Raw genomic sequence first — 14,205 nt, forward strand, 5'->3', positions numbered from 1 at the left:
ACATCTTAGTAAAACCAATACCTTCTCAGCTTCGCATCGAAGCTAAAAAAAAAGTATATTAATAGTACTGAATATTAAACAGTATTAAATACTAAATAATTGTATTTAAAATACTACTCAGATACTTTTTATTAAATGTATTTAAAAATACTATTCAATACCAATGAAAGTATTTGAATACTTTTATTCAAATACATTTACTCAAATGCTTTACGCCTTTGGTAGCTACATACAGAATACCTTATTTTTTGTGCGTACTTCATTTTACATTATACCTTAAATATAACAAATCCTGTAATTTTATTTTAGTTATTACATTGTGTTACTTTATTTTCAAATAATTCTCTCAATCTACGATATTTTTATTACAGAATAAATAATTTATTGTATTTAAAAGTAAAAACACACTAAAGATATTGAGGATTTTCTTACGAATAGATTTTTCTAGTGTGAATGAAATAGTTACTTATTTATTTTAATTAATTTATAAATAAATATCAATTATACAATATCAAGTATACCATATGAATACGTTTAAACATTAATTTTAAATTGTGAAAATATCATACAGTTTTAATTTCTTTAAATTGTTTTAAATATATTATTTATGTTGTTAGTTAATATAAGAAAATAATAAATTTCATATTGAATATTTGTCGGTAAATATTTAATAAGTTTAATAACTTTAAAAATAAAAAAATTAAAGAATATTATTATAATACGACAGATGTTTTAACATAAATTTTTACCTTACTATTTATAAATGAAGAACATAATAAATGCAGTTTTTTTGGCACTTCGTCGAATTATATTTTGATCAAAAAATTTCAGTAATAATTAATATTCATTTTTTTCTAATGTTTTCATTAAATCTTATCAATTTTTGTTTTTTATTATTTTCTATATTTTTGTATACAACAGCACATTCGGATCATAGAAAAAAAGTAGATACGTTACTAATGTATTCAGGATGGAAAAATTTAAACGATGTGAACTCTATCAAATTCTCCACTCATACATATTATCATCAAAATTTAATTGAAAAACCTAAAAGTTCCCATCAATATGATAAAAAAGTACGAAGTTTGACTTTATATCTTGGATGCACATACGTAAAAGTTATATGTAATATTTTTTTTTCAGTTATTAGAAACGTCTATAAAAGTTGTAGGAAAAAATTAGATGAAAATGACTTTATAAATGGATATATTTGCACAGAAGGACTCATAAACATAATATCCATGTTAGTTGTTCCAATGGCAACATTAATGAAAGGAGCCATTGATGCTTTGGATTCATTACATAGTAAACCATTGAATTTTCTTTTTCGGAACTATTTCATGATAAGTTTTATATTTAAAAAAATCGAAAATATTCATGACGAATTAAACATACAAACAATTTCGCGTGATGATATAACAACATACTATTGGACATTAAATACTGTACACTCATTTTCTAAAAATATAATAGATGACATAAAAAATAATGTTATTTCCCATTGTGAATTTGTACCCTATGATATGCATTATTTATGGAAAGGGTGGCATGAAGAATATAAAATCATTATTAACCAAGACGTAAAAATGATCTCTTTCAATTTTTTAAGAAGAAAAATTAAAAATTACATTGAAACAGTAATTAAAGACAAGTATTTTCAACTAGGATTTAAATTTGATCCAATTACTGAAGAAACTTATATAGAAAGATTAGATTACCCAATTGAATTAGGTATTTAAAATAAAAATATATTAATTTAAATATCAATTCAATGATTAATTTTTTTTTTTTAATTTAGATTTGGAATTTAAAGCATCAGATGGAGAACTTCCAATGTCAATACAAATATAATTTAATTAAACATGTAATGAAATTAATTTTATTTTATATAAATGTTTTATAATTAATCAAAATTTACATAATTATTATTTAAATCTTTAAATAAATATTTAAAAAAAGTGTATAATTCTTTTTCAAATATATTTTAATCTCTAAAAGCGAATAAAATTATTAAATATGATTTAGTAAATATCAAAATTAAATTTTAGAGATTTTTATAAACGACTTTAGATTTTATGTATATATAAATACTTATTATATTTTAAAATATAAAACGGTTCGGCCAATTTATTATTTGGTTATACACATGGTAAATATTATAGTAAGGAGTGAAGGCGAATTTTGGGTGTTTTTATCACCAGACATTGTCGGCCTCACACCTAAATTTAAAAGGTATTGATTTAACATTTGTTTATATATGAATATATATAGACATATTTTTTTTTTATCTATCACTACTTTTTATCAGGTCTTACAGGACTGACTTTTTTTCAACAAAATGTAGAAGATTACAAATCGTAACTAGTTGAAGATACTACCCACAAATATTGAAATAATTTCCCTCGTTCCACGTAAATGGAGGAAATCTCTCAAAAATTAATATTTTTATAAATATTAAATTTTTAAAAATTATTTACCTAACACTGTCATATTATTTTTAACAATTTTTTTTATAAATACCTTAGATATTAAATTTTAATAAGTATAATTTTTTATTTAAAAACCTTAACCTGTTCACATGAGAAATTAAAAAAGGGAACCTGTACACGAAAGAAAAACCTTTTCAAATTAAATTTTGAAAATATTTAGGAATTATTCAGAGCTTCAAACGTGTGTTAAATTGAAGCTTATGTTACATTCTACAAGTCAAAAAACAAATTTGCCTCGACAACTTGTCTTTTATGTACAAATGGTCATTGAAATTGAATATATAATGTTATTTTTGTAGAAAATATAACCAAATTACTTTTTGTCTGTAATAGAATTATTGTATTTCTTGTACATGTGTACATAATTAGTAATTGCTTAACTAAAATAGAATATATATGAGTTAATCTTTATATTGTGCTATTTTTATCTATACAACATTTAATTATCAATCGATTATGGAAAAAAATGTTTATGGTATTTTTTCGTTAACGTATTTTCAATAAGTGAATATTTTTTGTGTAATAAATATTTGAGTAAATATTAAGCCTGATAAATAATTTGATTCGTCTTTGTGTTAAATTTATAGGAAATTTCAACCAAGCATCAATTTCATTGATTTTAACTCTAACTATTAAAGTATATTATTAGAGTCAATATTTCATTTTGAGATTGATATGAAAGCCATAAATCATAAAACTTGAGATTATATTTACAAAAAATACTTTTTATTGATTTCTACTTGAAAAAGTTGTCGTTATCGTGTTTGTTCTTGTCCAAAAATCTATTTCAAGTTTGTTTTTCAAAGATATAAAATTCGTTATACTAACGAGGTTTTATATGTCCTCGAAATAAAGTCTCTATATACATTGGTTCCATTTATAAATCCATTTAGTGAAAATGTGATCTTCTTTATTATGTTCAATAAACTATGATATCCGAACTGTATTAACTGGGCGATATCGCCTGTTTAATTAAAAATTGTTAATACCGCCGCAGCATAAAAAAACATTTATGTAAAGGTAGCAGTAAGAAGAGCTGATGTCTAACGTCGTGTTATGTACATAATCGATTTCAAGTGTGTGTTGTGTGCAGTAAAAAGTTTATACACTCAAAATGAAAGACTATTCTCGTTACTTAATCCAATATCTGTATCAATGAAGTATTTGAAGCGCATATCTGCCGCACAATAAACTATACGGCGTGCCCGGCGGCCGTTAAGCGTAACACGTCTAGATAATCAACTGTTGTCATAATTTTGTTATTTTGAACCTGAATATTATTACTGCCGTCTAAGAAAAATCATTATTTCCTACCCCAAGCAACTCGGTCGATTGCACGCGGTCAAAAGTGACCCACTCGACGTGTGACAATCACTGCTGCCTGGGTGTTCATCCGCACAAAGACGGGATTACGCGTGCGAGTAACCGGTGTGAACCGGGTGGTACTTATTTTATTCTGTTTAATGTTATTTTTTCCAACGTTCAGATTGACTTTCAATTTAGATTACTTGGTGCGTAAGGGCTTAATAAACGGTACACGGCCAAATATTATTACACTTTCATTATTTACATGAGGTCACATGTATTCAAACCAGTGAAACCGAACGTACCAACAACCAGATCAAATACAAGGGAGAAAACAATGTTGTTATTGTACCTCTCGGGATGCGCAGCTCTCAAGAGAGCACAATACGAACCACTATTTTCCAGTGAAAGCACATCGTCAATGCGCATTGTTATCATATTTTATTAAAAATAAACACAAATAGATTATGAGTTTAAACCGTGCGAGCGTCATAAATGCATTTTAGAATTCATTTTACAGGTGTGAACTGAAATCTCAAGAAAAGTTCAAAAATCGACCACACTCAATAGAAACGTGCCGCTTAAGTTATGCTGGTGCATAACAATCAGTATGAAATGACGATTGAAAATTATAAGAAATAAATAAATATAATGAGTAATTAAAAATGGCTTTGTGTACATAATAACCTTTCCGTTCGATGAACCGCAGATAGTCTGTTTCGGTTGTGCGTTTTGTGATACTACAAAATCCGCGATCTGATTACATTTCCGTTCAAGAGCTTATACGCAATTGAACGCGTTAGATGTATATGCTTAGGTATTTATTTTCTAGTAATTGTACACCTACACTTTAAAGACTCATCACGCACAAATGACCGAACAGCCCTATTGTATTATATATTTTTTAAATCGTTGTAATACAATAGTATAATGAGAATAATCGCGCGTATACTCTGTATCCGTACAACAAGCAGAATGAGATGCGTCTTCGGTCACCTTTGTCACAGAGGATGTGGTCGAAAAAATCCATCGACCGAGACGAATGTATTCGGGTTAGTATACATCCTACAATAAATGCTTATTTTATATTTACAAGTACATTTCCTCCTTAGTTTGATTGTCACACGGAACTCGTGTGTCTTATCCGCTGGACAAACAAATTCTAAAGTATTCTTCCGATTTTATTTTTAACATGTATGTATAAAACAGGACAATTAATATGATTTCGTTGCGCTAGTTCAAATATAAAACTGTTTTCATCTACTAAAAAATAATACAAAGTTAGTAAGTCAAGTAAAACTGAAAGCTGTATCGTACACAATAGAGTAAGTAATTATTATGTTATCAAAATATTGAAAATGGAATTTTTTCAAAACTTTTAAATCTTAACATTAGTTTATTTCGTTGGACAAATATTAATTAGTTCGTAAAATATGTATGTCACAGCCAGGGCCGTTATCACGCCCCTCCCAGAGTGGCCCTAACCACAGAGAATAAAATCAATGTCATTGTAAAGCTGACTAAGTTTTTTTTTATAAACTCGTATATTAAAATGTTGGTATCCTACTACTTGATTAATTACCCTTTTATTATTTACTTTATTAATATACAGAAATTAAATTTTTAAGTAAGAATACTTAAAAAACGTACAATATATTTATTTGTCTAGTTTGATAATTTTGATANCTTAAAAAACGTACAATGTATTTATTTGTCTAGTTTGATCATTTTGATAAATTGTAATTAGTTTTTCGTACTCAATACATCCTGTCAGGATATATTTTATCATAACTATAGTTTCGCATACTTAGCATATTAAAGCCTTGACAACATAGACACAATCCGAACTAAATGCTGGGGAATCTAATCTAATTTTCTCCCGTTCTTAAAAATATTTCTATATAAATTTTTACATGCAATTTTCATAATTCGGGCGTGATAGAATTAGAGGGGATTAAGTCACCCCTAAACCACATTAAATTGTGCCTATGCTTAACAAAATTTCATTTGTTAAATAAATAATATGTTGTGTTTATTTAAAGACAAAAAAACTTGTTCTTTTAATTAATTAATAAATATTTCCCCCCGATTAATAAGTATAGTTTAATTAGTTAAAAACGTTGTCAACTATAAAAATTAATAGTAATTTTTTTATCATAGGTATTCATATTTTACAGTGTATGGTATAGTATATCCTTCATATACTTAACACGCTATAATAATGTTGTGTAATAGGATTTACCACAGTCAAAACCGATGCCGGATGTCTCTTGGACTCTCTCCCCTGCGACACGATGCTCTTCTCAGAGATCCGCTCATCATTAACGTATCAACTTACCCTTTTGTTCATTAATATGATGTCGTTTCTTTTATTACCATGATACTCATATGGGAACTCTTTCTTCTTGTATGTTACATTCGATAATTCTATTGCCTACTATATCTGACCCAATTATCGGTTTTATTTTAAATCTAATGTATTAAATATTGTACTGTACATGTATATTACGAATTATTCACATAAAGTGTATACTTATTTATTTTTAATACTTAATAAGTAGTGAAATATGCAGAAATAAATATACTTTATTTGAAGATATTGTGTGAAACATAGTGTATCGATCATTTTATATATTTTACCAGGGGTGAACAGGTGGTTATTTACTTACCGTGTAATATTGAATGGGACCCACTTTAACATAAGGCTTATGTTAAAAAAATGCCGCTTACTCGACTCGTGATTTATGTTTACTATATATACTTTGAATAAGAAAGTGCATCATATACGATTCTAAACGATTCTTAACCCTTAAAGATGGTTTTTATAGTAATATTAAATCGATTTTCATAAATAAATCCCTTCGATAAAAAAATGTAAGACTTAAAATATCCATTAAAGTTGAAATGGGTCATATTGACCCCCACGCGACTTGTAACGTTATAATTTTTTTTTGGACTTGTATTTTTTTCAAAATATCGTTTTATCGTAAATGCAATGTTATAATCGATATAATATTGTGGAATTGGGATTATGTGGATCTGCCACCGAATGTGCAATTAACTTTTAAAAATAAATAATCTATTGAGAATTTCCACTACTCGATGTTACGGAACAAATACGAACAAAACATGTAAATAAATACATCCCGTCGCAATGTGGACACATTGATTATCGGTAATCGAAGTGCTACTTTGAACGAATAATTGTATATACTCGTGTCATAATAATTAAATGTATTGTAATATTAATAATAAAAAAATTCAATTAAGAAAAATGATTATATAAATGTACATACATATAAAACTAATAAATATAAGCCGTGCTTGAGCTCAAAGAAATACAAGAAAAATTAATTAAAATACATTTTGTAATAGTAAAAGCTTTTATTTACCGTCTTAAAAATAAGATTTTGCAGTTAAAATAATTTTTTTACAAACCAAAATTTTTTAATGAAATTTTGAAAATTAAGTTTTATTTTTTTTACGTAATATAATTTTTAGTAATGCACATAATTTTGTCATTTATTTATTTTTTAATTTTTATATTTATATAGCATATGCTAACAAATAATATCTTTGAATTAAAAAAAATGAACTTTTTTATACATATTTTATACTTTTTTAGAAATGGGGTCTAATAGACCCCTACGCGACTATGAATGTTAAAAATAGGTACGCGCCTGCTCAAAGGTTAATCGCCTATAAACGAATGAAAAATAAAATATTGAAATTCTATTTTTAAAAAAAATTGTCACGTGNTCGCCTATAAACGAATGAAAAATAAAATATTGAAATTCTATTTTTAAAAAAAATTGTCACGTGATTAAGATTACATAGTCAATCGGTAAAATTCAGGTACTACCAAAATTCAAAAATAAAATAATTTAAAAAACTGATTATTTTAAAAGAAATCGAGTGGCAAGCGTTAAAAAATCATTTTGAATTCCATATTTAATTACTAGCAAATAAAATTAAAAACTTTCTCTCAACATGAATAATTCATTAACACTATTCAAATTTTTACGCAATACTCATTGATTTAAATCATTTTTTCAAAGTATTCTAAACATCAATGTCTATAGTAAAAACTAATGACTTACGATTGCAACTAACAATCGAAATATTAAATAGAAAGTTAAAAACGATCATATACAGAAATACAAACTTTATACTCTTAGCATTATAGGTATTTTACAAAACGATATTATAACTAAAAGCTTTTGTACTCATATTTTACTCTAATGCAAACTAATAATACAAAACATTGGCACGCGTGGGTGTATACTTTGTTGACAATATATACCTAGTCAATAGCAAAATTCTTCTGTGTCGTATATTGAATACCAAATTTTATTTGCGTGTGGCTTTATTATTTACAATTATTATTGATGTTAGTTAGAATGTTTTCCGAAGCATAGTGTTGTATTATTATAAATATTCTCGCCCTAGTAGGTATTAAAGTTTTTGTTGATCAACAATAGCAACATTAACATCGTTTCGATACGGTTGTTATTTCTATAGAACTCACCACATCCTTTTGTTAAACGTTTTGGCTGTGAATTGGTATGATATTATAGTGTACGAGGGTTATCACATTGACTGAATGAATTTTGCAATTTAAATGTAAATATTACACTGACCCTCGATGAGCTCGTATACAGCATTATACTTATGATTCCTATAAGACTGTTTCACTTTTTAAATGGAACACATCCTAATTATGTCGATATAAAAAACATAAAAAAATTTAATATTTCTTACTTAAATTAAACTAGTACCTTTAAGTTTTCAAAATAAATCTAAGCAAAATCATAGGATTTTTAATTATGATGACAATACTTCATATTTTATTTCTATCTTGGTGCTTATTTCGTCCGCCCTTGATCACGGGCGCAATTAAAGGAAAATTTTTGAGGTGTAATATTAATTTTCTACCACCCAACAAACTTTTATGTTACATGTAAAGCTGCCAAATATTACAACCTAATTTTTATAACTCTTAATTATATACATTAGGGTAGATCCATAAAAGTCAATCTTCGAAATTTTAATGAGAACCATTTAAAATTTTTTATATACATTAGAATAGGTATTTTGTAAAGATTTGAGGTTTTTTAAAAAAAATTTTACTGGTCGCTCAATGTTTTTTTAGTATTTTGACTAAAAATACTCCAAAAACAGTCTCTGTTTTTCAATTTTTGGTCAAATATTATGATTAGTACATCTATGGTAGTTTTATTTTTACTATAGAATACAAATTTTTTATTTTCAAAATTTCAAGTCAAAATTTGATAGCGTGGATATCATAAGATCATTATACCATATAGATATATATTGTTTCTAGTAAATCTCAAGTAAGCTTAAAATTAATTTTTTTTTTATGCAGTTTGGCTGATATTTATGTATATTATAAATTGAGCAAAAATTAAGTGTAAGCTAAAATATATGATATTTTTAAAAAAATATTTAAGATGACAGTTGATTATTAAATATTTTTCAATTATTATTTTTTTTTACTTCAGAGTTATTTAAACAACTTTATGAAAAATTTTTAACCATTCATTTATTGGTGAAGTCACCCTAACTATTATTTTAATTTTAATATTTTAAGCTAATTATAAAACCTCGATTGTTTCCAGAAATCTATTAAAATTATAATAAATAGTATATTTTAAAAGCTTGTTTTCTAAGAAATAAATATAGTAGATAAAAATGTTCTTAATTTTTCTTTTACTATTTACAATTTTATACATATGTGAGATTGTTTAACTAATATAAAGTAGCATTATTTGAACTCATGATATTCATTAATAGTTCAACATATTTTGTATTAAAATACAGTCTCATAAGTACGACTGTGCAATGTATTTTTATGCAGATGTTTGCAGGAAATACAAAATATTATGTATTTACAACATATTTTTTTAATTTGTTTTTTGAAAAATTAAATAAGGACAACCAATGAATANATGTATTTACAACATATTTTTTTAATTTGTTTTTTGAAAAATTAAATAAGGACAACCAATGAATATAATTAGGTATATATATGAAATTAAAATATATTTAAATTAAAAATTACATAAAATTTCATTATTTATGACTTTAAAGTTTTAAATTTTTTAGAAAATAAATAGCTTCATTGTCAGCCCCACATATTAGTTGCTGTTTTTGAATATCTAGTGAGTTTATTGGTGAAAAAATTGGTTGAATTACATCGTTAACTGATAAACGTGTTTTTACTTTATCTGTATTCACCCAAAAGTTTGAGTATTCCATATCTACTAAAATAAAGTTATTCATTAGAATATTATTACACATAATTTTGAACTTAATTGTTCATCGTAGTACCTGGATCGTTAAGACACAAATATGACTTTTTAGAGCTCCATTGCAATAATCTTCCACCAAATGAACATGAAAACATATGGTCAGGTTCTAGGGGATGAAATATTAACTCTGTTAATGGAGATGTATCACCACTTGTCATTGTGGTTAATAGACTATTGGTTCTCATATCCCAGACACCAACATCACCTTCTTCTGATCCAGTAAAAATAAAATGTTTTTGGCTAGGATGTTGAGCAATACATGTGACTGGCACTTGATTCTAAAAAACAAAAAAAACATCAAATTTGTGAGTTATTATAGATAACTTTTGTCATTAATAAAAATTTTCCGAGCTAAAAATTTACCTGAGTAAAGTTATTGATATTGGCAGTTATATCACTTTTATCCACTCTCAAATCCCAAAGCTTAATTTGACTAAGTGCATTACAACACAGAACTTGAGTTTCANGAGCTAAAAATTTACCTGAGTAAAGTTATTGATATTGGCAGTTATATCACTTTTATCCACTCTCAAATCCCAAAGCTTAATTTGACTAAGTGCATTACAACACAGAACTTGAGTTTCAGTCAAAAAACAAATGCAAGTTAATGGTGAGCTGCTTACGTCTTCTAAAAAATAGAAAATAAACAGATTAATTTACTAATATAATTAAACTTTTGTCTAGAATATAAAATAACATGTTATTACATTGATTTATATATATTTTTTTTCTTCAAAATATGAATATTTTTTAATAATTTTACTACCACATAAATTATAAGTTGATATGGTTAATTCTTAGGTTAATTAAAATCTCTTAAATGACATTGAATAGGCTTTAACCTATGTGTGCTATCTCCTATATAATGAGATAAGCTCATTTGAATAAATGAAATATTTTACATAAGGTTGATAAGGATATGTATTTTAATGTTACTCTAAAAAAATGGATAGATAGATACTGAACTATAAGACATGTTAATTGACTTGCTGAATAAACAAAAGTTAAATCTTATGAAACTTTTTATGATTTTATTTTTTAACCTAAATAAAATATTTATATATTTTTGATAATTAACAATTAATTTTTTTTATTTACCAAGTGCTTGATGAACCTGTTTGGTATTCAATGATATAATATTAATTTTATAATCTTCTCCGATAGTGGCCATCGAGTAATTACAAATAGCTATATCCTTGCAAGAACATTTTTGTCCCTCTCTGAAATTATATATAAATTCTTTATTTTATATTTGTTAAGATAATTTTAAATCAATTTTCACCCTAAAGAATGTAATTTCTCCCATGATGATACTTCACTTAATTTTATTTTACTTGATTCATTTTCACCAATTACTTGGTATAGTTTTACAGTACCATTGTCTGTGCTCACAGCAACATACTTGTTATCTAGAAACTAAATAAACAAACATAGTAAATTTTAGAAAAATAGAAATAGCATAATTTAAATTCTTACTCTTATTTGAGTAACATCACCATCTTGTTGAATAGAATCTAATAATTTTGGAGGGAAATCGTTTGTTAGCTCTCCCTCTTCAGGATTTAGACCCCACAATTCCACAACATTATCCTACGAGAAAAATGATATAAACATTATAATTTAATGTTCTATATTCGTACAATAACTTAATATACCTGTTCATTATCCCAAGAACCTGTTACAAACATTGTGGATGTCATTAAATCTTCCGGTTTCCATCTTACTTTATTTATTTTTCTACCTACAAATTCAGCAAATGTGTCAAAATGTGGCATTATTTGAAATTTTCACCAGATTAAATAAAATATATAATTTTAAAGGTTTCTCAGATGAGTTCTTTCAACAGATTTCAGTTATCGTGTTTTAAATGAACTTTCTTAGAAATCATGGATTTAGAAATGATATATAGTGATAATAAATTAAACCGTCTATTCTTATCAAATTAATTTATGTATCACAGATTGTATGAAATTTTCATAAAATTACATATACTGTTACTATGATATTTTCTTAAAATTTTAATCTCNTCATAAAATTACATATACTGTTACTATGATATTTTCTTAAAATTTTAATCTCTTTTTCTCACCAACTTATCTAACATTTTTTATTTTAAATCGACTTAGATTTATTTTTAACTATAAATTCTTTGTGTAAGGTTTCGAACTTTTTAAGTTATTGTATCTTATTATATGCATAATTTAAACTATAAGCATAATATAGCCAATTTATTTCTCTTATTATGTCTCAGTTTAAAATAAATGTGTTCAATTTGTAATAAGATAATATATTTTTGTTATTATAACTTAAATTCTTATAATTAAAATTTTAATTATAGCTAAATGGAGTAAAGCCCCATTTTACATTATACAATTGTATGGATCTCACATAGTTTGTTTTCCACTAAAAATGGCAAACAAATCTAAACCATCAAGTCATACTATCGATTCAGATAGTGAAGAATTTGACTGTGATATGCGTAGAATACCACAAGAACATCTACCAACTTTTCGCCGTTTAGCTGAAGTTAATGGCAAAATCAACCGCATGAAAAGACGGCAATTAATGGATACAATGAAAAAAAAAAATCTCAATATTGAAGGTGATATAGATGTATTAAAAAAACGACTGAAAAACCATTACAGAATGCAAGCACTCATAAAAGCAAAAATATGTGAATCTGAATCAACATACTTTCCATATTTTGTAATAATTGATATAGAAGCAACTTGTACCGAAAATAATCCTCCTGATTATAAGTATGATATATAATGAAAAATATTGAAAAGTAAATTCATATCTTTCATTTATTGATAAAAAAATAATTATTATTTTAACATTGAGAAAGCTTACTTTTAATGTGAATAAAATTATTTATAGTAAATATCATGCAATTTTTTTAACTTAAGAATCATATTTTGTGTTAACTGAGATGCCATTAAATCCTTATAATTACAGAATAGATTTCTCTGGATTTTATAAAAAATAAAAAATTAATTTTTGCCCTTGTAAATTTAAATTTCTTAAATTCTTGATTTTTATTATTTATAACTGTGGAAAATTTATAATTGTTCTTGTTGAAACAATTTCAAAATTAACTTATTTAATTTGTATTTTTAATAGCTTTTACTCTAATTACAGATTTGAAATAATAGAATTTCCAGCGGTTTTAGTTGATGCAAAAAAACGTAAAATAATTGATCATTTTCAAGCTTTTGTAAAACCTACTATTAATCCAAAACTTTCTGAGTTTTGCATGCGACTAACTGGAATTACACAAGTAAGAAAAATTAACTGATTTAGAAAAAATTAAACAATGATATGAGAATGCTTAAATAGATGAGTGGAGTGACTAGAGAAGATAGGATAAGAAATGAACATATAAGAGGGAGTATAGGTGTAGTGTCAATCGTGGATAAGATAAGAAAAAATAGACTTAGATAAACCATCTATAACCAAACCGGTCATGTTATGAGGAGAGAAGAATCAGNTTAGATTGTTTAGTCATGGTATGAGGAAAGAAGAATCGAAAGCTGTAAGAACAGTTGTAGAAATGAATGTTGAAGGAAGAAGAGGTAGAGGAAGACCAAAAAAGAGATGGAGAGATGTTATTGAATGCGATATGAGGAAAACTGATGTGAGTGTAGAGAATGTGGAAGATCATGTCAATTGGAAGTTTGGGATAAGGGTGGCCAACCCCAAGTAGTTGGGATTAAGGCAAGGAAGAAAAAGAAGAAAAATTAAACAATGACATTTTTGACTTTTCATGGAGTTGGGTTCTGTTTAATGAATTAATATGACATTTATTAAAAATTATTTATAAACTATTTAAAATAGAGATAAGTATTTGTTATAAATCATCCTGAAAGTAGTTCATAGTAACTAGTAATAATTTAACAAAATAACTTTGTATAAAAATTCTTGATATTAATTTTTAATTATTGCCATTTAAAAAAAATGTACATTCTTACCAAACTGAATGTTTTAAGTTTTGATTGGCTTATTAAATTATTGTCATATAATCTTATTTTATGAAATACAATTTTCAATTTTGTTCAGAAACAAGTTGATTCAGCTGA

General features: G+C 25.8%; 4 protein-coding genes across 5 annotated transcripts in view; 2 read left to right on the forward strand and 2 right to left on the reverse strand.

Moving 5' to 3' along the window:
- The window catches only part of LOC126908638 (uncharacterized), a 6,048-nt gene extending 4,139 nt beyond the window's left edge, over positions 1 to 1,909 (forward strand). Inside the window, exons 2-3 of the mRNA XM_050690895.1 lie at positions 922 to 1,731; positions 1,799 to 1,909. Coding sequence (XP_050546852.1) covers positions 960 to 1,731; positions 1,799 to 1,851 — 825 coding nt within the window. The 5' untranslated portion in view covers positions 922 to 959 and the 3' untranslated portion in view covers positions 1,852 to 1,909. The remainder of the gene's footprint in view (positions 1 to 921; positions 1,732 to 1,798) is intronic.
- Positions 1 to 14,205, reverse strand: part of LOC126908192 (bifunctional endo-1,4-beta-xylanase XylA-like) — a gene marked incomplete at its 5' end in the record, with an annotated part of 256,907 nt that overhangs the window by 37,032 nt on the left and 205,670 nt on the right. The gene's annotated exons all lie outside the window — the stretch shown is intronic.
- Positions 9,832 to 12,035, reverse strand: LOC126908631 (nucleoporin Nup43). Of its 2 annotated transcripts, none has more exons than XM_050690878.1 (7): positions 11,782 to 12,035; positions 11,603 to 11,716; positions 11,409 to 11,542; positions 11,225 to 11,346; positions 10,609 to 10,754; positions 10,146 to 10,404; positions 9,832 to 10,075 (listed from the first exon to the last, which is right to left on the reverse strand). In XM_050690878.1, the coding sequence occupies exons 1-7, from the start codon at positions 11,899 to 11,901 to the stop codon at positions 9,900 to 9,902; spliced, it is 1,071 nt and encodes a 356-aa protein (XP_050546835.1). In that variant the 5' UTR covers positions 11,902 to 12,035; the 3' UTR covers positions 9,832 to 9,899. The 2 variants fall into 2 exon arrangements, with proteins under 2 accessions (XP_050546835.1, XP_050546834.1); XM_050690877.1 differs by having other exon boundaries at positions 9,832 to 10,078.
- LOC126908628 (3'-5' exoribonuclease 1-like) overlaps positions 12,373 to 14,205 on the forward strand; it is a 30,929-nt gene continuing 29,096 nt past the window's right edge. Inside the window, exons 1-3 of the mRNA XM_050690872.1 lie at positions 12,373 to 12,400; positions 12,465 to 12,885; positions 13,268 to 13,406. Coding sequence (XP_050546829.1) covers positions 12,388 to 12,400; positions 12,465 to 12,885; positions 13,268 to 13,406 — 573 coding nt within the window. The 5' untranslated portion in view covers positions 12,373 to 12,387. The remainder of the gene's footprint in view (positions 12,401 to 12,464; positions 12,886 to 13,267; positions 13,407 to 14,205) is intronic.

The sequence above is a fragment of the Daktulosphaira vitifoliae genome, unplaced genomic scaffold (genome assembly GCF_025091365.1).
Source record: "Daktulosphaira vitifoliae isolate Bord-2020 unplaced genomic scaffold, ASM2509136v1 Scaffold_5, whole genome shotgun sequence".
Taxonomy (NCBI): domain Eukaryota; kingdom Metazoa; phylum Arthropoda; class Insecta; order Hemiptera; family Phylloxeridae; genus Daktulosphaira; species Daktulosphaira vitifoliae.

Coding starts and splice junctions, on each gene's coding strand:
- LOC126908631 (XM_050690877.1), bottom strand. CDS start 11,901: ATGCCACATTTTGACACATTTGCTGAATTTGTAGGTAGAAAAATAAAT. Junction 11,543..11,602: donor GTGATGTTACTCAAATAAGA/GTAAGAATTTAA, acceptor TTGTTTATTTAG/TTTCTAGATAACAAGTATGT. Junction 10,079..10,145: donor TTTGTGTCTTAACGATCCAG/GTACTACGATGA, acceptor ACTTTATTTTAG/TAGATATGGAATACTCAAAC.